Genomic DNA, 26381 nt, shown 5'->3' with positions numbered 1-26381 from the left:
TAATGTGCCAAATAATTTTTTTCTTAAATTAAAAAGTTATATATGTACATATGGTGTCTCCTAGCACCATTTTCCTCTCCAAAGGTGGTCACCATTAATTGTTTGGCTGGCCTCTCTTGCATGCATATATATATATATATATATATATATATAGATAGATAGATAGATAGATAGATAGATAGATAGATAGATAGATATGTACTTGTATAACTCATACATTAAATAAGCACGTTCCCGTGGTGAACGTGGACCTGTGAGCCACAGCCACAGATATTAGACACTTTGTTTCCTTTTAAAATGATTTTTGCTTTTGTTTGTTTCAATTTGAATCATTTCTATTGACCTGATTTTATATTCAGTAGCTCTTTCTTCTGCCCTGTATATATAGTCTGCTATTAAGCAAATCAAATGAGCGCTTTACTTCTGACATTGTTTGTCTAGTGTCTAACTTGTTCATGTGCTTTTAAAAAGTAGTTTCCGTTTCTCTGTTGAAATCCCCCATATGTTCAGCATGTTGTCACTTTTTCTTGTCATCTCTTTAACATATTTATCATTCTTAGTTCACATACCATTTCTACATCTGTTCTCGCTGTGGGTCTTCTAATGACTGTTGATGCTCTTGGTTAGATCGCCTTTTCTTATTTCACTTGTCTTGCAATCTTTAAAAGATTTAAGACCAGACATCTGTGTGAAAAACAGTCGAGACAGAGGAGCTAATAGTCACCACCAACAAAAGGGATGCCCCTTCTCCTACCCAGAACCGTCTGGTGAGATGGGCCGGCTCAGTTTAATCTCTGAGGGGAGCTGTGTCTGGAGTTGGTTGCAGTTTCAGTTTGCACTAGGGGACCGCTGGTTTCAAAGGCCTCCTTTCAACAGATGGTGAGACTCCAGGGATCTCTGTTCCATAGACCCGCTGCCAGCTTGGCCTGCTGGGGAGCTCTCTGCTTTACACCCGCCCCTGCCCGTGTTGGAGGGGTTCTGGGGGAGTTCTTTTCCTCCAGCCCGGCCCCTAACTCTGTCTGCGCTGCCCCCCGCCTCCCGTCCGTGGTGGGCCGCTGAGGTGCCCTCAGTGAAGGCCCCACTGGCGTCAGTGCCTCAGTTCTTCCTCTCTGTGCTCGGCCGTCGGTGAGACGCAGCCCCACGCTGCGTGCTTCGGGCGTATCGCAGCTCTGTGCGACACCCCCAGCTTTCAGGTGCTATTTCTGCACGCGAGCGAGGGCATCAGAGGGCGGCTGCAGACTCGCTCCGTGACCAGGGCTCCCAGCACGTGAATCCATCGCGCCAGCCCTCGTGCGCCTCCTAGCGGTTGGTGGTTTTCTCCTCACTTCTGTCCCGAGTGGATTCGCCCTCCCCTCTGCCTGTGGCCCTGCAAACAGGAAAGGGGTCGTGGGTCTTTCGTCTCTGAGGAGCGGCTGGTCCTTTCCGGAATTTAATTTCATTGCATCCTCAGCTCTCTGATGGGGTTTTAAACCCATCTGTTGAAGCTTATCTCATTTTTTTCCTCCTCATTGTTCGGGTGAGAGTGACAGTCTGTTGTGACTTTCTATATCCTAGATGGATGTAGAAAATTTTGTCAAATTGCCCTCCAGAAAGATGATATCAATTTCTACTCCCACTAGCAGGTTATGTAAAATTTGGTTACTGCTTTCGTTTTAAATCTCATAAGTTGCAGAGGGCACGTGAAATAAAAGGTTTTCCGTCAAGGAATTCTAAATAGTTTCAAGTTAGTATTTTCCAGTACTTTTAAATTAGGATTATCGATTGTGAAGATGGGGCTTCTTGGAAAGTAACTCAAATGTACATGAAAAGTCTCAGAAAAGATTTCAAGACAGAGACATACATTCAAGAGGGGTCCCTCGGTGACACTGGGAGCAGAAAGAGGGTTTCCAGGCTGGGTGGGGAGAGGGATAGAGAGTGTTTACAGATGATAACTGACTCCTGGAGCCCCTCCAGGTGACCAGAAGCAGCCGCTTCTGAGACTTCAAGTGACGGTCAGGATCAGAGAGGGACGCGCAGAGCGAGTCCTGCATTGCCGAGGTCCTTGGAAGTCTCTTGGGAGACTCGAGCCCCTTCTCCTCCCTCAGGCCCTCTGCCTAACCCTCTTCCCCCTGTCTGCCCTCTCCCAGGGGTGCGTCCGGCCTGAACACCTACACCTGGTCTCTCCATGTGGCTTCTTGACATTCTCCAGCCCGGCAACTGTGTGGGCATCTTCAGAGGAGCAGGCAGAAGCTTGTAATGCGTTTTGTGACCTCGTCTTGGAAATCATAGGGTGTCAATTCTGCCCTAGTCACAGGCCCACCCAGATTTAAGGGGAAGGAACACACGCCCCACCTTTAGCTGGGAGGAGCAGTCACGTGGCATTGCAAGAAAAGCACGTAGGGGCTTCTTGTGGTCATCTTGGAAAATACCACCTGTCACGTCTTCTAATATTCTCTTTCTCAGTGGAGGGTGTCACCTCCCCCAAGCCACCTGTGCTAGATACAAAACTGTACCCCCTTCCCCTCCCCACCCTGCACATCAAATCAGAAGATTCCATAGACGCGCCCTTGTCCGTTCTCACATCTCTGACTCACCCCTACTTTTCACCCCATGCCCATTGCATTAGTGGCGCCTCCTTTAACACTTGCCTGCACGGCTGTAATTGCCCAACAGGTCTCATGCCACCACTCTCCTCCCCCACATGGCACCAGGGTGCAGTTTGAGGATGCAACCTGGGCTGTGTCGTTGTCTCGATGTGAAGCCCACTGTGGCAGCCCGTCACCAGAGCACAAAGCCCAGGGGCCGGACTGCCCATGCTGGCGGCTGCTACCCCTGCAGGCCCCTCTCCCGGCAGACGCCTGCTCTGCCTGTCCTGTCGTACTCCCTCGGCCTGGGCTGGCTGGCCTCCACAGCGCCCCGCTCTGCCAGCCCCTCTTGCTCTCGGGAACACCACGCTGCAGTTGCTGTGTCACCTCTTTCCTCTAAGAAGCTTTTTCTGAGACCTTCCATGCTGTTACCCCACCCCAGGCACCTCCTGTTCCAGATCTCCAGTGGACCTGGTTACCTACTGCTCCCCCTCCAACCGGCCTGGGCATCGTGAGTGAGAGGCATCCCCAGCCCCCGTCACAGGCCTTCGTATACTCGGCCCTTAGAGAGTGAGCCGGGGAGCGGGGCACCGCTGACGGCCCGCGCAGCCCTGGGAAGGAGGGACGTGGCCCCCAGGCCCTGCCCTGCTGCTGCTTGGGAGGGTTGGGCACGCGGCAGATGGCCACGGCCATGTGACTGACTGTGGGGGCGCTGAGGGGCCCCTGTTTTACCACTTCAAACAGAGGACAGCTCAGGGCAGCTTACAGCCATGAGGAAATCCTTCAGGGCCCTCTGGAGGGGGAAGGGGGGGACCAGGGTGGTGCCCAGAGAGCCTTCTTTGAGTCTGTCATCTGGCCCAGGTCACCCCAAGGCCAAAGCCACTGCTGTCCTCAGGCCGGGAAGGTTCAGCAGCGTGATAAGAAACTCTCATGTGAGGAAAACAGCCAGTCATCCTTCCCAGCTCCTGCGTGTGACTAAGTTTACAAAAGAGGAGGTCGCGCGAGAGACATTTCACACACATCCAGAATTTACAGTCAAAGACAGAGCTGCTCAATAAACTATGGTCACCAAACCTTTGCAATGTCGTAAATAAACACGAGAGATTTACCAAACAACCATTATTCTTAGCCTCCTCTTTCCCCAGTAGGTTATAAAATATCAAAATACAATAAGCGCATCTTCCTGCTCATGGTACTGATTGGCACTGTCAGTTGATTTGTAGCTGCTGCAGCTACTTATCTCTAGCAGTTTTCATCTTAGGTAGAAGGGAGGGCGGCCTGCGCTGTATTAGCTCACCTTCGGTGACACGGGGACCCTGGGACCTAATGCACTGCAGCCGGGACCCACTCCTTTTCCTCCCAGGAGAGCTCAGCGCACTCCAAACGTTTCCCATTACCTTGTACTGTCTATCTCCTATTCTCATTTTTTCCTTGTCTTTGAAAGGGAAATGATCTAGATTTAAGAATCATGTGTTTTTTCCTCAAAAATTGGCAAGAGGTTGCAAAGTGAATATAATATTTTAAAGATTGATTTGAAATGATATTGATTCTTAACAAACTTTTATTCCAATATCCCTCTTTTTCACTTGGAGTGACATATGTCTTTTATAGGGAAGATTATCTTTGCCTTGTTTTTTCTTTCTAACGTTATTACCGTCAGTTTGTATCAATCACATTTCAGAGGGGAAAAAAATGGCTGCAGATTTGCCATCGCAAGTCACCTGATGACGGGGTGTGTAAACCCAGATGCAGGAGACCCACTGTTTTAGAAGTTTGTTTGGCCCTGGCACCCAGTGAAATGGTTTTAGTGTCTGAGCTTTCAGCACGTTTAATAAGTAGCTGTTTCTCTTGTACAGCCACAGCATTTGCAAATCCAATACTGTCCTTCTTCGATGTCAAATGGATTTTATTTCAAAGAATTACCGAGAAAAGAGATGACTTGAGAAAAGCCTTTCAGCTGCTCGATACCAGTCACAGCCTGACGGTGTCCAGGGGTGAGCTGAGAAGAGTTGTCAACACTTTCCTACTGCCGCTCACGGGAGAACAGTTCCATGATGTCCTGGCCCAGGTACGGCCTGTATAGCGACCTCCAGTAACCCGACCAGGGAAAAGAGGAAGTGGGTGACCGGGGCGTGCAGCTCTGACTTTTCCCTCATTGTCCCAAGTGAGCAGTTAAGGTTTTCGTTCTCACAGTCCACTTAATTACACCCTGGCAGGTTTGGGATGATTGCTATGTTCTTGGGTCATATTTTGCACGTAGCACCATTAAAGTCCTTTTCTTTTAATTTTGTTTTTTTTTAAGATTTTTTTTTTTATTGGGGAGTTGGGGAAGGGGAACAGCCAAGTTGTTGTCCTTCAGTCTTAGTTGTGGAGGGCGCAGCTCACTCAGCTCCAAGTCCAGTCACCATCTGGCTGCCTGCAGGAGCTAACAGCCGCTCATCTCAAGGTGCCGTGTTCAATCTTAGTTGCAGGCGGGCGTAGCCCACCATCCCATGTGGCAGTCGAACCGGCAACTTTGTTGTCAGGAGCATGTGCTCTCACCAGCTGAGCCATCCTGCCACCTGTTGGCAGCTCAGCTCAGATGCAGCTCACTGGCCCATGTGGAAATCGAACCGGCAATCCTGTTGCTCTGAGCTCACGCTCTTAACCAACTGAGCCACTCAGCTGGTCCCATATGTCACTCTTTATTGTATCTACATTTTCAATGAAAGCTTTATTGAGATATAATTTGCACATCATGAAATTCACCATTTAAAAATGTGCAAGTTAGTGATTTTTAATATATTCACAGAGTAGTGCAACCATCACCACTATCTAATTCCTGAGCATTTTCATCAGTCCAGAAAGAAACTCCCTGTTCATTAGCAGTCGCTCCTCATCTCCCTCCCTTCCCCCTACTTCCTGACACCATTCATCTACAATACATGCTGTCACAATAGGTTTGCTTATTCTGGACGTTTCTGGACATAAACGGAATAATACAATATATGATACTTTGTGTCTGGCTTCCTTCACTTAGCACAGTGCTTTCAAGGTTCATCCATGTTGTCGCATGAGTCAGTAATTTGTTCTTTTTTATGGTGGAAGAAAATTCCATTGCCACCGTTTGTTTACCATCAGTTGATGGACTTTTGGGGTGTTTCCACTTTTTGGCTTTTGTGAGCCATGCTGTTATAAAAATTCTTGTACAGGTTTTTATGTGGGCATATGTTTTCCGTTCTCTTGGGTACATACCTAGGAGTAGAATTGCTGTGTCATATGGTAATGTTCTTTTGCTTTTAAAGAACATTTGTCCTTACAAACAGTGCCTCAGTTTTCTCATAAGCTTGGTTTAACTGATACTTTATGCCACCTGGAGAGTTAAAATATTATTTCCTACTAATGTCTCCCTATATTCATGATCTAATGTTAATTTGAAATTTTGACAATCTTCCCAAGTTTATCAGCTATGCAGGAAGAGGAAAAGTACAGAAAATGTTAAATGTGTATCGTTTTTAAAAGCTACATCTGTTTTTAAAAGAAGTCATCGAGAACTGAGAACTTTAAAGATTTTTAAAAAAACAGGCCCTGGTCGTCTACCTTAAATGACAGGCATGTTTTCCCGGGACCTCGAGCGCCTGCAATCCGTGTGTAAATCAAGGAGGCTGGAGTGCAGCGCAGTGAAAAGGAGGCCAAGTTCATTGCGAATAAGGGGCAGGGCTTCTCGTGTGTGAGTCTTTCTAAATCTTTTAATGACTAATCCGTGTGGTGATGCAAACTTTCTTTCCCAATAGTTAATATAGGCCTGACTGGAAGTGTATAAAACTGGTAAAACATTTCATAAGAATTGCCCCCTTAAAATTAGAAAAGAATTCTCCAGCAAGAGTGAATTTACTTTAGCTTTAATTTTATTTCAAGGACCATGTCAAGATGTTTGAATGTGAGAGTATTTTGATGATTGCTCAGGGCCTGTACCTTAGTTTTCACTAATGGTAATGCGAATTTTTAAAAAATGTGGCCTCAATCTCTGAATATCAATATATAAATTTTTAAAGAAGTTGAATCGGTAAATAGATTCCAGAGAAGGAAAGCGAAGTTCTGTCTGGTCTCAGTGGTTGTGGCAGGTGAGGAAAGAGAAGTCTTTGAAGATGCTTATCAACATGATGGTTGTTGATTTAAACATTACCGTCCCCCAGCCCCAGTCTAAGGAGTTGCTTTCAGCGACTAATCTATGGATGATTTTGATTCTTAAACATTTTTACCAGAATCACAAATATTGAAAAGGCAAGATTTTAGCAGAGCCCCTGCTTTTGGGCTAGCTTCATTGGCTGTTTAAGGGGCTTAGCTTTGGAGACTGGTCATTGGAAAAATGTATCTGCTATGTACAATTTGCATTGGTCCATAAATAACAATATGAAATGTGACCAAATCTTCACTAGGTTGATGAATTTTCTTTTTTTACATGCAGGGTGGCTAGTGTGGTGAGATGAATGGGCTCTGGAGTCACAGAGATGTCTGGCACTTAATGACAGTGTTCTGCAGGGAGGTGACACTTCTGCCCCGTGAAATGTGGGAAGTCTCAACACCCTCAGAAGGTGGTTTTCGGGCTGGTTAACTCACGTAAAACACCAAGAGTGGTGCCTGTGCCCATTTCTGGACCATGAGGTCTGCCAGTGTGTCTTTCCCGCTTCATTTTGGCAGCGCGCTTGTCACTGCCACAACCATCAGGGCATCCGGTCTTGGCACTACACATCTGATCTGTTCTCACCCTCCTTCTTTAGATTAGGGAAACTTTGCGGTGTCTACCCAAAACTGTGTCCCCTGAAAAAGGCCCTGTCAGAGGTAGAAGTCATGGTTGTCCTTTCCAGAAAAGGTGTCACAAAGGACGCACTCTGCCTCTGGTCCCGTTTCCTACTTATATATGTTTTAAATAGTGAAGAGAAACTTGTGCTTTGGGGATGACTGAGATAACCACGCTGGGCTCTGGGGCTGGGGTTTTAAGGGCTTAGCAAATATCAAACTTGATTGTACGGACTTGGGAGACATTCAGCCATGTGGGAGGCTGTCCTTGTATATTTGTGTAAAGCTAAATAAAATATACTTCTATTGATTACATATTTATCTTAATTGTAGTTCATACTCCTTTGTGGGGGAGATTATTTTCACTTTTAAAAAAAATCTGACTTTTTGTTTAGAAATAATTTCAAACCTCCTGAAAATTTGTAAGACTAAGAATACTACAAATAGTTAGCTGTATGGCATAAATAATACCCTCATACCCTTTACCCAGATTCGCTAGTTGTGAACATTTAGTCTCTTTTCCTTCTCGTGTGATCTTTTGTGGTGTGTATTCAAATAATACTATACACAATATGCACAATGTACACGTAATATTTTTTTCTGAACCATTTGAGAGAAGTTGCTTATATTATAGTTCTTTACTTCTAAATACTTATGTGTATGTCCTAAGAATAAGAACTATTCTTTTATATAATCACAGTAATTATCAACCTCATTAAATTAAACGTTGAAAAAATAATTTTATTTAATCTACAGACTGTATTGACTCACTTGACCCTATAATGTCCATTATAGAATTTTAAATTTAAAAATGAGTTTTTCTACCTTAAAAGTATATGAATGTACAGAAAGTTTACATGACACTCAAGAGGATAAAATAGTGCTGGGCCTCAGCCTCTTGGGAACTATCTCTCTATAGTATATATATATATATATTTCTACTAATTTTATTTTATGTTTTAGATAGCTTTAGATTTTAGATAATTTTGTAGGCAACTTGTTGACCTAATTGAGCATACCCTGTTTCCCCGAAAATAAGACCTAGCTGGAAAGTAAGCCCTCGCATGATTTTAGGTGCCAAAATATGGCACCTTGGCATACTGAATATTTTAAGCTGAAGCAGTTTGTGGAAAAGGCACCCTTCTCCCTGAAACAGGTCAGAAAACAGTCATGTGAGGGGTGCGTGCCCTCCGTATCCTGGAGGAATCATGCTATGGCTTCTTCTCTGGCCAGGTCTTATTTTCGGCGAAACACAGTAGATGGTCTTCGTGCTGTTTGTACCTGGTTTGCTGAGGATGCATCGACTCAGACCCCTGGATGCAGCAGTTGTGCTTAATAGAACGCCCAGCTCACTGCTCGTATCCTGCCTTACATCACGCCACCGACCGTGCTGCCCGCTGCTTGGACCTGAATCTCTAACAGGCTATCATTCCTCTTGTTTGAATGTAGATCCCTCTCACCAGCTCTGGTGCCGTCCCGTACCTTGAATTCCTGTCCAGATTTGGTGGAATTGACCTAAATATAAATGTTATAGAGAGGTAAGTGGGGTTTTTTTTTCATATATGCAAGTGTGAAATGTGAAATAAGAGACAGGGCATAAGGCCATCGGAGCTAACCATGTCAACACTATAAATGGAAGATGTGTTCGTAGAGCTTGTCCCTGTACAATTTAATAAAGTTAATCCTCAGTCAAAAGTTATTTAGTGAAGATTCTAACATCTATACAGGATATAGCTCAGAATAAGAGAAATAATACTGTATTAAAAATGGAAACAGCAAATTAAAATCAGATTTTATATGCAGTGTATTTCAGATTTGGAAATAATGAATTTTAATCTTGACGTAAAAATACTAAGATGCTAAAATGAAATTTGTTCATTTTTACACATTTTAAATGTCTTTCATAGGAAAGTGATGATATTTTGGTAGCTAGAAATTAAATATTTTTAAAAAGGTCTTTGTATGAGCTCTTTTGTATTTCATAGCTTTAGCATAATCATAGGGCTCATTTGCTTTATCTGCAAAATGAGAGTGTTAAAGCATGAACTTTAATTCTATCAGCTGGAAAGTTTTTTCATTCTAGTGTATAATTTAGGAAATGTTGTTTCAGTAAAAAAATTATTCACTCAGATTATCTACTCTAAATGAATAAGCCTCATTTTTTCAGGAATTATGTAAACAATTATAATAATTAAATTTGGTCCTGAAATATTAGCAAATTTTAGTATTAAAGCTTTCATGATTAAATCGATCGTGGATGCAGCTTAGGTGTAAGAATTAGTGAGGCAGGAGAAGGGGAAACGGGGAGCTGCTATTCAATGGATATAGATATAGTTTCAGTTTTGTAAGATGAGAAAATTCTTGAGTTCTGTTGCACAACAATGTGAATATACTTAATATTGCTGAACTGTACATTAAAAACGGTCAAGAGGGTACATTTTATGTTATGTGGTTTGTTTTGTTTGTTTACCACAGTTAAAAAAAAATTAGTGTAGCAGTTCCAACAAGACTGACAAAGTACTATCCCCTCCATGATCTGGGACTTTGCTGTGCTCTGTTTAGTTAATGCTTAGGAAGTGGTGGACTAAAATAATTTCCAGGCTCATTGAAAAGAATGACTTGTTTTATAGACTGCATAATGTTCTTGACCTAAAAACATCCCCATTTGGGGGATCGGGTTTTTGGGTGGACAGCAGCCTAATTTGAATATTCTTTGTTAAAAAAACCTAAACAACTGGAAAAACCGAAAGTAGGAGAGTTCTTTTTTTTGTATTGTTTTTTAAATTGTGAAACATCAGTTTAATAATTTGAGATGAAAAGGATCATAAGTGACTTCCTTAAATATAAAAGGCTATATATTTATACTAAATTTGAAGCTGCAGTCTCTTTATTGTTGAAGATGAAGCATGATAGTGATTGGAGACTTCTCTTTCTAGTAATATGATAGAATATATCCATGAATAGCACTTCCACTGAAAACAACTAAAACGCTGGCTAAAAGATAAGACATTTTAATACATTACTGAACTGGTAAGAAAGTAAGTAATCCCCAGAGGCCAAACATGAAGTGAAAATTGGAATCCAGAGAAGTGAGCATTCTGAAAAGTCAACTATTGCCTTGAGGGCATTGACCAAATCCTGGTGAATTTGTGTGTCAGTTTTGTTGGCTATTTGGCGTGAAGGGGACAAGAGACAAAGCTGAGAGGGTCTGCTCAGGGTGGAGGAACCTAATAGAAGCCCAAGACATACAAAGCTGGGACATCTACGCCCTCGGTTAGGATAAATTACAAGTATAAACCTGCGTCACAGAGGGCACAGCAAGGAAACCCACCTGTTTTAGCACTAGCATTGGGTGACTAGAGGAAACAGTTGTAATTACAAGTTTATTTACATGCCAGTCTATGCCTGAAATAATACTACTTGTGTGGTTTGCAAAGTCTCAGGCTAGGAATTTACTTAAAACTGGTCCTGGACTGGGTATGTCCTTCTGTAAGGAATAAATCTTCAACCAAGCCCTTAAAGAATTTCCACAGATAAAGAACCAAGTAACATCTGACCACAAAACAAAATCTTGAAAACATGTGGAGACAGAAACAATGGAGACTGCAAACCAATAGAAACAACATCTAGTAGAATATTGGTACTATCAGTTGCGAATCTAAAAGTAATATTTTAATATTTTTAAAGAAATGAAAGAAAGGATTCAATATATGAATATAAAACAAGAGGTAATAATAATACAGATTTGAAGAAGTAAAAAAACAAAACTTCTGAGACTGAAAGATATAATTGTAGATATAAAATTCACTGGATGGGGGTGAAAATAGTGGCGTAAACACAACTGAAAAGGGCGTTAGTGGAGTGGAAAATAGATCTGAAGAAATTATCCAGAATGCAGCACAGAAAGACAGAGAGATACAAAATATGGAGGACAGAAATGAGAGACATAGAAGATGGGAAGAAAGGCCTAATATACTTCTTATTGGATTTCCAGACATATAAGAGAAAGAGTGAGGCAGAGACAATATTTGAAAAGATAGTGGCTGAGAATCTCAAGCAGACAATAAAAAGAAATGCTTATCTAGACATATCACGGTGAAACTTCAGGACATCAAAATCGAAAAGAAAATAACAAAGACAGTGAGAAGGAAAGCTAAATTGACTTCAGAGGAGTGACACTTAGACACCAATGTCTCAACAGTGACAATGACAGGTATAAGATAGTGGAATGATCTCTTCAGTTTGCCTACCTAAAATATTTGCCATCTTAGAATGCTATACTATATTTTTAAGAATAAGAGCTTTTACTGTGGGAGTCCCTGGCACCCTCTCCTCTTCTTGCAGCAGCATATGCTCATCCACTAATAAGAGAATATTTGGGAAAGGGAGAAACATCTGGCACCTTTGCATATGGTGTTCGAGGTTACCTTTCTACTAGATCTTGTATGCTTTCTTCATACCTACTCATATAAAAATAACAAGCAGCTTTTGCGGTCATTGAATTACTGGGTCAGTAGACTTGGGCTGAATATTAGGACAGTGACAGAGCTGCAGCTCAAATTTCCTGGATTGGTGGTGGTGGGACTTATTATTCTGGTTACAGCACTTCCCTTCTGGAAATATGGTTTGAGAGCTCACATCTTCTATCAGCCAAAACTCAATGCCCTTGACAGCAATCTATGAACATAACACAGAAATGGCTTGTCACCTGTTCTGCTCTGGCCACCTCAGCCTTACCAGAACTGTCTAAAAATCGCTATACGAGGACGTTCCTGAGTGTCCTATGGTGGTTGATTAAGTTGGGAGCATGATGAAGATTCAAAAGGACCTTTTGATTGAAGACCTGGAATGATATCAAAAAGTCCATGCCTCTGAGTGTATGAAAGCTGATAAGGACAAAATGTGGAACTATGATTGCATCTCACATCATCTGTAATAATGGTAGTATCATCATCAACCCTTCAGAAACATCCAAGGAATCGTTCTACTTAAAATGAGTAAATGGCTTCTGATGGACATGTAGGACATTTCCGCATGGGGACCGAGGATCTTCTGCAATTAGATAATCCATATGGCACTTGGAACAAAGCGACCCCCCTGAAGGGTAACTGCAGCTTCTATATACTAACCAGTCAAAACAGCAGAAGCTCTGAAAAGTTTCCTGAGCCCCACACAAGCTGATCCCCCACAGCGTTCTGAAGAAAAGCTCACTAAAGAAGCTGATAATTATGTTGAAGCTAATTCATCCACGGAGACCACGCATTGGCCTTCAGGGCTTTAGTGAACAGAGCAGATGTGACGTCGACTCTAGCAGGTAGACTGTGGGAAAGAAGAAAAGGAAGAAAGAAGGCTTTCAGTGGAGAGAAGCAGGATGTGGGGAGGAAAAGGATCATTTGCTGCAAAGAAGCACACAGCTAAAGACCCCCCAGAAGAGGAGCCGTACCGCAGGAGCAAAGCCTTCCGTGTGGCTCCTTGAATTTGGGTGCCTCGAAAGGTCAGTTCCACCTGGACAGCTTATTTGAATTTCTGAAGACTAAAGACAGGATAAAATCAGTGAGCAACATTTAAAAAAATAAAAGATTGAGGGTGAAAGAAAGACATTTTCAGACAAAGGCTGAGAGAGTTCATCTCCTGCAGATTGTGACTAAAGGAAATTCTAAAAGATACCAAAAGGCAGAAGGCAGGTGGTCCAGCTGGGTGTGCAGGGCGCTCTGTGATCTGAAGTCCTGCCCGCAGCAGGTGCGCTTCCTTCCCTGGGCTCCAAACCCGCGGCCTTCTTGTCCCTGTCCTCGGGCCTCGGACAGGCTGGTCCCTCTGTCCACAGCGCGCTCCCCTATAGCTCACTCTTCCTACACCTTTAGCTTAATACTCATGTGGGATCTTCTCCATCTATTGGGTCGTCGGGAAAGTCACGACATAGTTTTCTATGGTTTTCGATGCAAAAATGCGTTGTGACTTTCCCGACAACCCAATAGAACAGGGGTCGGCAAGCTTTTGAGACGGAAGAGCCACCAGGGGTCAGCAAACTGCGGCTCGTGAACTGTGACTCTGAAGTAAAATTGAAAATGAAACTATCATAGTTTCATTTATAAAATGTTTAAAGGATATTATTCACATAATGGTGATCATGTAAAAATATATTTATGGCTCTCGAATAATTTTTAAATTTTTGTGAGGGACAGGATTGGCTCTTCCAGGGGTCGGCAAACTTTTGAGACGGAACGTACTCAAAGAGGAGCCGCGTGTGGCTGGTGAGCCGCAGTTTGCCGACTCCTGGGCTAGAATGTGAGCTCCGTGAGGGCAGGGATCTTTGTTGGTTCTATTTATTGATATACCCCAAGCCCCTAGGACAGTGTTTGGCACATAGTAGGTGCTTAATACATACAGAGAGTGCCAAAACACATTTTAAGACAGGAAAACTATATTAAAATTGTAATAATATATACCGAACAAAAGATGAATACAAGTCACATTTGACTTCTGTAATTACAAGAGGTGCTCAATGTGGTTACCATCAGCGTCCAGGCACTTGATTACGGCGAACTACTGCTTGAGCAACGCTGACCAAAGTGTCCACTTGTATACATTTTTTGGCACCCCTGGTATTTATTGAATGCACGGATGGAAAAAAACGAGCAATGAAAACTAATAAATGACACCTCTGGTCAGAAACCTGAGTGAATTTCACAGACATAATATTGAGTGAAGGAGCAAGAAATAGAAGAATGCTAGTATTCATATGACATTAAAAAAAGACACGTCAAACTGTATTTTTTAGAGTTACATACCTAGGTGGCAAAATTATAACTAAATAAAAGGGAATGATATCGTAATTGCTAGGGTGGTGGTTACTACCAGGGGGAGAGGAAACATGACAATTGGAAAAGAACAAATGGGGGCTTTTGTGTTTGGCTTTAGTTCCTGATTTGGGTAATTGGTATAAACAGGCATTTGTCTTAATTATAATTTGACGATGTATGTATGTTGTATGTACTTTTCTGCAAATGGGCTATATTTCATAATAACAATTTAGAGCTTGATGAATTTAATAAACAGGCACAGCTGAAGAAATAAGTGAACTGTAAGATCGGTCTGAAAAAATATTAGCCAGAATGCAGCACAGAGAGATACACGATGTACTTGGAATTCTGTAAAGAGAGGAATTTAGACGTGGGATGGGGGTGCCATCCAAAGACACAATGGCTGGGGATTTCCCAGAGCTGATGAAAGGCACTATCTTGCAGGTTCAAGAAGCCAAATCTCAAGCAGGATTAAAAACGGGTGGGGACAGAACCCCAAAGACAAAGAGATCTTAAAAGCAGCCGAAGGGTAATGTTTAGGCAAAAACAACTTCTGGACAAGCGACAATGGAAGCCAGGAGAAAAGAGTGGATTAATAACTATGATGCATTGAAAGAAAAAAATCACTGCCGTCCTAGAATTGTGTATCTAACAAAAAAATCTTTCAGTATTTTCCATATTAAAATAAAGACATTCTCCAACACAAGTGGATTTGGCCCCCAACAGACCCAGTAAAGCAATTCTAAGGTTATAGTTCAGGTAGAAGGAAATGACCCCAGATGGAAGGTTTGAGATGGTGCGAGAAGAGCAAAGATGGCAGCGGGTGCGTAGTTAAATCTAAATATCAACCAACCGTAGGGAACACTGATGACTACAGGAAATAATGACGACTCTGGGAATTTAAAAATAGAAGTAAAATGCACGACAGTGGTAATGTTAAAATTGAGAGGACGGACTGGAATTAAATGTTCTAGAGTTGTTAGCTTGTCCAGTAGGAAGATAAAAGTTTTGATTAGCTTAGACTTTGAAAGGGACGCAGGTTATAATTTCCACAGCAACTATTAACACGATTAAAAATGGAGTGACTAACTCCCAAACTTGCACAGGCAAACGAGCGGAATGGTACAAATGGGGTCGACCCACAAGAAGACAAGAAGCTGCAGAACGGGCAAGACAAATAGAAATCGTAAATAGGTCAGTGATTATAATAAACGTTCCACTTAAAACCAAAGAACGACTGCATAGCAAGTAGTAAAATTTACTAAACTGAAACATACGTTTATAGAATGAGTGACAGCGAAAGGACTTAAAAAGACATACCATCCCAATAAATACTACAGAAAGACGGACTAAGTTAATATCAGATCGTAGACTGGTTCTCCTGATGAGACCCTGAGATGGAGTTTGGGGTGCAGGGCGTAGATTAGGGGCGAAGCTGTGAAGGTAAGAGGGCCGCAGTGGGGCTGGGCAGAGAGAGCCGTCAAGCTGCCACGTGACACAAGCCGAGGAAGCGCTGACCATCTGGGGAGGAGGGTGAGATGGGGGGCAGCGCCAGCCGGGCCCCAGATGCACAGTTACTGCTCCATGTCTCCAGCTGATGGAGGGTACACGGGCCTTGTAGGACTCGATTCCTGCCAAGGTTCCGTCTTCATCCTGGGTGTGGCGCTTCACGCCTCTGAGCCTCAGTTTCCTTCTGTGTAAAGCGAAGTTAATTTCAAACGCTCCCACGGCTGCCCTTAACCCTAGTGTGGAGTCCGGCTTCTTTAGCGTGGCCTGCCTGCATTTTCTTCATGGCACCTGTGATTCTTTCAACTTCTGTTACTTGTTTGCTTAGTTCCCATCTGTCACTGTCGCTAGTATTAAGCCTTTTCAAGGCTGGGAACAGTGTCCTGGGTGCCACCGCGGCCCCAGACCTGGGTGTAGGAGGCGCTGGCTGAGTACTGTGACGTGGGCGAGCAGAAATGCCTGCCTGCCGCTGCTTACTACCACCCCAGCCCTATCAGTTGGTTCCAGAGAGGGGCCCTGAAGTGGTTTATAGATATAGACAATGCGAAATCAAAAATAGTTAATAAGAAAAAAACCAATAGAGCCAAGGAGTGGAATAGACACACATCTACCGTGAAGTCCTTCACGAGTGGCTAAGAGGGCACCTCAAAGTGGACTGGGAGCCCGCAGAGGTCAGAACCAAGGGCAGCAGCGGGGGTTTGGGGCGGGCTCTGAAGCCAGACCGCCTGGGTCTGAACCCCCCCCACGGGGGACCTTCGGCTCCTCAGTCTCCCGTGTGAAGCTGGGATGGTGATGGCCCCTGAGCCACAGAGTCATTGTGAGGATTGGCCACCGTCAGTGCTCACTGAGCTCACCCCAGCCTAGGAGGAGTAAATGCTACATTTCATTTTGCGGGTGAGGAAACTGAGGCAGGGAGACACTAAGTAATTGGCCCGAGATCATACTTCTGGCAGATGCTAGTGCATGAGAAATGCCTTGCATTTTAAAACGTGTAATTTGGAAATCCTTTTAATTTTGATTGCTGCATGTCCTATGTAAACCTTTGTTTGGTTAAGACATTTTAACACCAAGTTTTTATTTTTGGTTTTTAGGGGCAGTGGAGATGAAATGAACTGCTGTCGGACATTGAAAGAACTTGAAACACAAGTAGGAGAAGAGGTAACAGAGATCTTTTAAAAAATCCCGCCCCGCCCTGCCCTTCGTCAGAGGTAACTGTTAGCAGAGGTAAATGATGTCAGATGAGCCACGCCCTGTCACCTGTGTTCTCATGTCAGTGTCCTCTGACTAAATAGCTCTTGTAACAAGCCCACATGAAAGCCTGTATTCTGAGGACTATGACTGCCTCGGAAGGCAGCTCTTTGGTGAATGACACCAGCAGAAATCCTGGAATATTAAGTACTTTTGTATTAACTTCAGATCATTATTAGTAGAGCTGCCCTTTCTGTTTTTGTCTAAGACTGAAGCAAGGCCTTCTTCAGAAAGAGAAAACGACTGCTTTTCAACAGTAAATGCTGGTGAGCGAAGCATGGTAAAAATAACCAGCAAACTCAGGAATATACACTGATGCATTGAGTCGTTTTGCCTCAAAAGCTGCTCTGGGTATTTCGAGAAGGAGCATATCACTTTGTTCCTGTTTGCTGGTTGTGGTTGGACGTCACAGCACACAGTCAGGAGGGAGAGGACATGTTTATGACATTGAGGCGTTGGAATCAGACCCCTTTTTAAAATGCATTTGAACCTGTCAGTTACACGAGCAGTTTGAGAATCATAGTTTAATTTATTTGATTCAGTATGTTGATTTGAAATGTGACACATTTTCTTTCCTTTTTGAACTCTTCTGAGATTTAAATGCATTTGAAAATCAAAAATAGCCAGAAATTCGCAAAATGTCTGTCTCTGAATTTTCCTGGCTGATGCCACGAGCAGCAGAGCATTCATCTTAGTGTGAAAATGTTTTAGCATTATGGGCTCCTAAAAATCTAGTTTCACTATAGTTTATATTAGTGGGAACCTGGTATAATTATTTGCTTCTTCTATTATGGGCCGTTTTTATTCTGTAAGACATATGTAATATGATTGATATTATTGATGGTATAGGTGTTTACTTTGTCTCTTCACAAAGTGTTAATCATGACATTCACCTGGGAAAGTCAACTGTTTACGACAATCATCATATCAACATAGACCTCTATGCATTGGTAATGCAACATTATGGTTAGTGTGGGGCGTGTGGGCATAAGTTAGGACTGAGAATAAGGCTTCAGTGAGGAAAGGTGAACAGGAGCTCTACCACTAACCATCCTTTCATCTCAGCCCTTTTGGATCCCAGCCCCCTCCCTTCTATCCTATCAGTACTGATTAAGAGTTAGTTTAAACCAATGCAGCTTTCACAGAACTGATGAGAACAGAAAGGTGACAGTAAAAGGCTGAGGAGCATGGGACTGAGCTAGCCCTCCGTCCCAGGGCAGCTCCGGGGATCTCTGTCACGCATTCTGGCCAGCACGCACTGCGTCCCACATTCTACCTACGCCCGCCGCCCCGGGCAGGCTGGTGGGGTGGGCCAAGACTGACCTGGGGACCCAGTTTCTGCCTTGGGGTTCCGCCATTTACCAGCTGCATAGGGTGGCCCTGGGCAAGTCCTTCATCCTGGGTTTCTTCATCTGTTAGTGGGGAAATAATACCCACCTTGAAGTGCTGGCATGTGGCTTAAAAATATCCATTCTAAAGCAGCTGGAAGGCCTGGACAGAGCCGGCTGTTAGGATTATGATTGGTTCTGCAGCTTCCTTTGAAGCGCAGGTACGGACCCGTCACATGAACCCCTCCCTTCCCACCCACCCCAAACACACAGAAGAAGCCACTCGCCCTCCTGTGTGTGCTCTGTGCCGGAGCACATTTCCACTTGTCTCTGCCCCTGCAGCTGGTCCACTCACGAAGGTGGAGACGGAGAGGAGTTCTGAGGAGTTATCCTCGGAAGGTGCCTTTCAGACATGGGCTGTCATTGCTGGGTGACCGCTACCGTTTGGGGATGAACGAATGCTAAGTGTTTTGTTTTAAATAGAAGCATGTCTCACTGGAGCCAAGAATGCAGGCAAATGTCTCTGAATTTAGGGAACCAGACTTAGCTAAATATACGTGCATTCTAGCACTGATAAACCAACAAATAATTAGCAGTTGGCACCCCAAACTGACCAAAGCCCAGTGCTTGTTTTTCCTCATTGTTTCCTTCTGCAGTGAGCTGGGTCTGATGGCGGGTTTCTCAGCCTCCCCCTTCTTCACGTGCACGTAGACCCTCCAACATATGTTCGTGTTCGCGCTCATTACCCAGTCAGACCCTCCAGCTCCCGGAGTCTTGGTGTCTCTATCCGTCAGGGGGAAGATTGGGTGATCTCCAGGCCCCGTCTCTCCGTCTTGCGGTGATTGGAATCCTGGCTTCACAGGAAAGGGCTGCTGTCTGAGCCCACGGGGCCCTGTGTCGGGGGAGGAGGAAGCTCTGTAGGCCCAGGTGGGCCTGGCATCATCTTCAGGGTCCCGCTGGTCCTGGTTCCTGGTTTAACTGGCACTCAGGGCCTGCACACGCCTCCTGGCGTCACTCTCATGACCTCTGCTTTTCGTTTGGTCACATTTGTGCTTTCCTTTGGCTCCTGTTCTGTCCTTGGACTGGGCATTCCCTTGACTGGTCATTGAGTGCTCTGGCCTTCGAGTTCTTTGCTGTCATGGTCTCCTAGGAGGCAGAGGGATTTGGTGGGAATCAGCCCCGCTGGCCTGAAAGCCAGCCTCTGGCTTCTTGCGGGGGGCCTTGGGCAGGTCTCTCTCGCACCATGCTGAGATTCCTTATCTCCAAAGTGGACACAACAAAACCGACTTGTCAGGGTAGTTAGAAGAAGGAGGAGAATAATGTGAGGCCCTCAGCATACAATAGGTGCTCAATAAATGCCGGCCCCATCCCCACCAGTGAGGCTGGCTCTCCTTGTCAGGCACTCAGGAAGCCTTTCCTGTGCTTGGCTTCACCTGCCAGCAGGTGCCACCCCCTCAGCACCGAGGAGTTTGGCTGTTCCACCCTGTGAGAAACGAAACCCAACTGGACTGGGGAGACAATAGGAGACTTCGCATCTCCTCCAAGACGAGGTCAGGAAGGCACGCAGGCCCAGGGGCAGCTGAGCCACGGCTCGTGGTCACCAGGCGGTTGCCACCCAGGCTTGACCTGCGGATACTGCGATGTCAGGTTTTCTCCAGTGTGTCATTTCTTCCAATAGGACTATAAACATGGGGAACCTTCTCCCCATGACTCAGACCCACAGTCAAGTTCCACACCCAACCCACTCACTGCCGTGGCCTTGGTCACCCTCGTGGCGGCTGCACTCCCTCTCTGAAGCCCATGGCCACCAGAGGGTGGATATCTGAACAAAAGGGAAACTGGAGGGTTTGGTGAGAAAGAAGAGAGGGCCGAGGTGAGTGGATTTGGGGAAGGCAGCCGGCAGCGTCTGCGTCAGCCCCCACTGAAAGGGCCCCCTGGGCTGGCTGGGCCTTCCTGCTGCGGACACTAAGGTCATTATTGGGATTTGGACAGCTTTAGTAATAATCATAGTTGGCGCTGGCTGAGCACTTCCTAGGAGCTGTGCTAGGCGCTCTCTGGATTGCATCATTTCATTCCCAGGAGCACCCCACGTGGCAGGTGCCGTTCCCCAACATCGATGGATGGAATCTGGAAGAGGCTCGGCAGTTGGACGAAGGGCCTTGGCTGCAATGGCTGCCTTGACAGCTTGGCGCCAGAGCCCTTGCCCGGAACCCCTAGGCTGCCCTGCCGCTCGGAGGGCTGCTTTCGGGAAGGCACCGCCACTCCCTTTGCGGCCAGCACACATTATTCTGTGACGCCTGTAGTGGGGCCCAGTCCATGGCAGAGAGAAGTCTGTTTACCGTCGCCCTGGGAATGGGGGGAGTTTGGGGCTCCAACCAGAATCATCTTTTTGTCCAGGGAGCGTCCACTTCACATGGGCATTTGGGAGTTTCCTGTCCTTTGCTCTCGTTGGCATCCTGCCCTCACACTTGTTCCCAGCTCCTCTGTGGCTTGTGCCCCCTTCCTGTGCCGAGGGTCCCGGCTCCATCCTGGAGCCGTGGCCTTGTCCAGGCCTAAGATGGCGGTCGCCACAGTCTCCAGGTGAGGGGTCTGCCAGGACAGAGAGGACTAAAGCAAAGGTTCAGTGTGCTGCCAGCTAACTGCATTTTGGTCTTTTTACTCTGGAAGCGAAAGGAGAGGCTGACAAAGGAAGAAACTCTCATCTTGCCACCGAGGTGGGGCGGACGCTGACTGGGAGCATGTCCAGGGAATTCCAAGAAACAGGAAGCTATTCTGACCCAAACGAGAGCACAGTGTACGCTTAGAAATGTCATGACTCTCCCCACCCCTCCCACCCCCCAAAATTGCTGTTCTTCAGTGAAGACTAGGATTCAAGAATGCATTATTCAGTTAAACACATAAACAAGCAAACAAACACATCCTAAGCCCCAGGCTGTTTGCAGCAGTGTCCCGTCACCACCCAGATCAGGGGCGCTCTCTGAAGCCTGGGCGCCATGATGTCAGAACATCTGGTCTACCCAGTCAGCCGCGACTAGTGTGTCTGTCGGACGGACACCGAGCAATCTGACGCAAGTGTTTATGGGATTACCCTGGTGCCTTGGAGTTCGATAGATGCAGCCTTAGTCATTTCGGAAGCAATTAGTAAATAATTAGAGGTACGATTCTGCTTGCTTGGTCTGTAATGTCCTCATGAAGAAGACACAAAAGTGAGGGGTAGATTCCTTTTCTTAATATAGGCGAATTTTCCTAAAAAAGAAATTAAAAAAATGATGGCTTGAGGGATAAACAGTTGCTAGAATCACAACCATTTCATAAACATACCTGAACATTGTAACACCACATTAGCATGGACGAATGTACTCGAATGCAGCCTGTTTGCCTAACAAAAAGGCCGTGTCAAACTCAAAATGAGGCCATTTACTAAAACATACAAGCTTTTGGTTAATTTGCAGTGTTCTAATCCCACTTGTATCTGCTCTACCTTGGTGCTCTTGGTATTAATTGCCTGTTATAGCAGGTATCTGAACACATCTCTCCTTTCATCTGAAGAAAATATTAGCATATCGCAGAGCTGTTGGGACAGATTGCGTCTGAGGCACTTTTTCCTCCTCGCAGAAAAGCCTATCAATCATAACTGGATATAGTGATTAATAATGTCACAGCTCTTCCCCGTGTCTGCGTGCAACTAAATGCAGAACAGTGCTTACATTTTGAGCTAGAGGATTTCACATCACACAATAATCAGTTGCCATTTTATTAAAAAAATCATATTGAAAAACACTTCTACCCCAGGACCTATTTTTGGTTGCTGTATTATTAATTTGTACAGACTTTTTCAGGAAACTAAAAGATTCTGTTATATCAGAATTTGTAATTATTTCAGACTAAATTTACGCTTTTTCTTTTTTCTTTTTTTTTGGTTAAATAACATCTTCCTGTATGTGGCCAATCAGCAGTACAAACAAGATTGTAGGGGTGAGTGTTTGAAAAGCCTGGTGCAGGGGGAGCAGGCTCGAGCCCTGGGACTTACCTGGCTGAGTGCGCGTCTGAGCACCAGCACCTCCAATCTGAGCACACAAGGGTCTGCAGACTGTTTCCTCGGATGTGCAAGGGGGAGACGGCGTTGCGAGGTGGTCGCAATATTGTTGAGATTCTGTGTGGGCATAATTATGAAGTGAACTTACTGTAGTGCCAGAAGCTACTCAAAAAATGAGGAGTCTGCATTTAGAGGAGATAAGACATGAATTGTCATGTGGAAAGTTAGATGATAGTATGTCGTCATTTCGGGTTACAGCTGCAGAGGGGAGCGGTGAGAGGGCTACCTGCTGATGGTGCCGCGTTTATAGCTCTACCTGGGCTCGGGACTCACCGCTGTCCACAGAGCGAGTCGTAACTTCTGACTGTCCTTCTTGCCCCACCCCCAAGAAGCTTCCTTCCCTTGGCCTCCCCCTACTTTAGTAAATGGTTCCACTGTTCACGGAGTCATTCAAGCAGAAACCTAGGACTGGCCTGGACACCTGGCTTCCCCTTACTGGCTGGTCTCCCATATCCAGTCCAACAGCAAGCCCTGCCTGCTGTATCCTGAACCCCGCCACCTCTCTTCATCCCCACTGCCGCCATCGTCCCCGCCCTGGGCTTTGTCAACACCCCTGGACTGCTTTTCCTGGTCCCATTTGCCCCTTACAACCTGTGTGCCACATGGCACCAGAGTTAGCTGTTGAAATGTAAGTCAGGCCTCATCAGACTCTTCGGTTGGGCTGTCGGAAAGGTCATGATGCATTTTTCTATGTTTTTCGTTGCAAAAATGCATCATGACTTTTCCAACAGCCCGATAGTTAAGAGGCCCATGGCTTTGGTTGCCTGGCTGATGGCGCTCACCACGAGAGATCTCTCCAGGGAGATGTTTTTAATTATCCTGTCTAAAATTGTGTGTTTTCATTAACACTTAGAACACTCTGAGATTTTTGCTTGTTACTTGTTTGTCTCTGGGGTGGGTTTCCTGGAGTGGGCACCTCCTCTGCCTTGAAAAGATCCTGGCACCTGGTAGAAACGCAGTCAATACTCACTGGGTGGAGCAATTAAGTCCTGTAGGGTAAGTTCCCAGTAATTGGAATAGCGGGGAACAGCTTCACGAGAAAGGCGAGACTGGAGCCTGAGCTGGGCCACTGTTGGCATTTGAACGCGTGTGGCGTGAGGATGGGGCAGAGGATGCGATGTGGGGAGCTTTCAGGACTGCAGTCTGGCCCAAGAAGGGCACGTGGAGACGTGGTCGCGGCAGTGAGGCGACGAGCCCTGTGCCTGTTCTGTGAAGAGTTCTGTTTCTCAAGGCAGGGCGGGACAGGCCACGTTTGGAAGGAAGGCTGGAGAAGATGGGAGCATTTGAAGGCCGGGTGTTATCCCTGAGGCATGGGGGGGCGGCTCGCTGAAGGTTTCTGAAGAGGGGATGACGGCAGGAGGAAGGAGGCGTGAGGCATGTCAGCAGAGTCGTGGACGCGTATGCGAAAGCAGCTGGAGGCAGAGGCACCCCCGATCAGGCCTTGGAAGCATCATCTCCACATCAGCCCCCCCCTGGCTGAGCACTCCTGGTGTGGGGCCACCATGGGGTTCCTGGGAGGGGACTGGCTTGCCCCTCCCAGTGTGCAGCTCTATCCTGTGAGCAAGCGGGGGTCCGGGTGACCTGGGGCGGAGTCCATCCTATGAGTGTGGGCTGGGTTAGAAGAAAAGGAGAGACAGGAAGTATTGCTTCTAGGTTTGGTATCCTTTTAAAGCCCTAGGTATTTAGACTTGGGCTCATTTCCACAGCTGTGTCAGAAGTTCAGTGGGGAGCTAGAATTTCTTATTAGAAGTCCTTAAGCTATATGTGGCAGGTAAGCATTTTAAAAATGAAAATCCAATGTGAGGGAAGGTTTACATGGCCCGTGGTGCATATGACAGCAAGTTTTCCTTTTCACCTTGGCTACAAGGAAACCAGATTTTGAGGCTGTTGCTCCGTTGCAGCACCTATAACTTTTAGGTTGCTTTAGCTCTTTCATAGTCAGCTCCCTTTTCTCTGTTTTCATAAGTCTCATTTAGAAGTCTTTTTATGTAAGCTTGTTCAAGTTTTGGTAAAGGCGGGGTTCGCATACGTGCAGTGAGTAAATGGTCCATCGGGGTAAGCGCCTGGGCGGGAAGAGAAAGAATCAACCCGAGGTACTGAGGCACAGCCTTTGTTAAAGGTGATCCGTGCCTGGCCACTCCTTTCACACGTCCCCAAATGGAAAGTTTGTGTTTATGGGGTTCTGAATGGAGTCTAATTTTTTCCTATCTGGTTTGGCTCATCTCTACCAGCTGGTAAATAGGAAATGTTCACGGTAGGAAGCCAATACTCTGCAGAGTGTAAGCAGATGGAATCGATATAAAGTGACAAGTTAGACTGTGCTATTGAGAATACGGAGCCAAAGCTCAGAACATAACACTCAAGCTACTTATTCCGTTCCAGTTCATTTAGTCCTGAATAGCGCTTCATATCTGCACAGCTGTGTGGTTCCTTTTTCTCCCCCCTTTCTTTCTTCTGGGTTGATAATGACAATTTCAAAGAAAAACTTTAATTAAAGATTTTATACGAAATCGCCAAAAGTAGAATAATAAGGAAAATGAGCATTGATGTGTTTATTGTCAGAGAACTCCTTTTTCATGGTTTCACTTAAAAAAACCTCCTCCTCCACTTTAAAATGGATTTAGTCGCTGTGACAGAAAGGTGCCAGACTGACAGCAGTGGGTGCTGAACCCCCTCCATTGTGCTGCAGAGCCAAGATGGGGGTGGGGGCTGCCAGGGCCCCCACCCCTAGGGGTGCAGTCCTCAGGCGGGTGGGTGGGATGCGGGTGGCCCCCTTCTGCCAGAAACCGGGCGAGAAAAGGGGGCTCCGGGTGAGGCACGGAACAGAAAAGAGCTAACCGGGAGCCACTCAGAGCACAGGAGACGGGTCACTGTGCAGGCTGCGTGGCTCTGGCCCTCCGGGCGCGGCCGGGCTAGCAGAGCCAGACTCAGAGAGGCAGGGGCTCTGCCCGAGCGGGGGACACAGAGGCCGCTTCTCACCTCCTTTAAAGTCTGGGTGCTCATGTTTATTTGGGTTCACAGCTTCCCTTCCTGGAGCTCCAAGTGCTACAAAAAGAATCTTAAACAAAGAGCCGTAGAGTAATAATAACATCCACAGTTAGCAGTTTAGTGAACCATCTGATCTCAGTGGGGTACAAATATGAAGCAGTGTGAGTTTTCGCTTCACACTGTTCTTAAGCAGGCGCAACCAAACCTGCCTTCTTTGTCCTTTACGGATGTCTGAGGCCGATCGGGTGGCTGTCTGGTCATGTTTAGTGTAAACAAGGCCATGCAGGCCAGGCCAGTTTTAAACCTCGAGGTCAGATCCAGCTCAGCAGGCCTCTCCTCCCTCCGTCCGGCTCCCTCGAGGGGCCTGCAACGTGAGGGCACGCCCTGCCCTTCTCTCCCTCTTTCTGCTTCCTTTCTCCCAGGTTACGGGGAACGTGGTGAGGGCTGATGGAAGGGAGCATGTCCTCTGTGGGCCGCATGGGAGGCTGTGCTCTTACGGGGTCCACGGGGGTTATTAGGACAGTGCTCTGGGGCCTCTGGACTCTGTGGTTTCCTGACGAGGAGGCTCAGCCCTGGCTTAACCCCTCTGGACCCCCTCAGGTCTACTCCTGGTGGTCCACCTCACGTCCTCAGCCTTCTCGGGTCCCCTCCCCTGATGAGCAGCTCCTGGGGGCAGGACAGCTCAAGCTTCTACCTTTCTTGGTCTCCACTTAAGAAAATCCATGGAAAATCCACATGTCCTATCCATGCCAACGATAGGCATGCAGAGTGCTCCCGTCTGCCCTCCCCCCATTGTCTCTGTCCAGTTCTTAGTTCGGGTCCCCAGGAAGGTGCAGAGCAGACCACTGGGAAATTAGATGCCTCCCTGCCCTTCTCCAGGTACCTCTGCCGTCTGTACAAGGATGTCCTTGGCTTACAAAAGCTTTCTCCCGTGAATGCTGCACTCACCACTTCATCCATCCATCCATCCATCCATCCATCCATCCTCCATCCATCCATTCAACTTGCCTTTTTTTTTTTTTTTTAAGCTGAGCCATCCTGCCACCTGTTGACAGCTCGGTGGCAGCTCAGC

At 45.9% G+C, this 26381-nt stretch overlaps 1 protein-coding gene across 1 annotated transcript in view; it reads left to right on the top strand.

The window, feature by feature from the left end:
• Positions 1 to 26381, top strand: part of EFCAB6 (EF-hand calcium binding domain 6) — a 183745-nt gene that overhangs the window by 18957 nt on the left and 138407 nt on the right. The window contains 3 exon segments of the mRNA XM_019632342.1: positions 4421 to 4632; positions 8793 to 8881; positions 16741 to 16807. Of these exon segments, the coding sequence (XP_019487887.1) occupies positions 4421 to 4632; positions 8793 to 8881; positions 16741 to 16807 (368 nt within the window).

Source organism: Hipposideros armiger, unplaced genomic scaffold, assembly GCF_001890085.2.
Source record: "Hipposideros armiger isolate ML-2016 unplaced genomic scaffold, ASM189008v1 scaffold_1129, whole genome shotgun sequence".
In the NCBI taxonomy this organism is placed as follows: Eukaryota; Metazoa; Chordata; class Mammalia; order Chiroptera; family Hipposideridae; genus Hipposideros; species Hipposideros armiger.
Note: the sequence above shows the minus strand (reverse complement) of the source record. Positions and strands in the feature narration are given on the sequence as shown.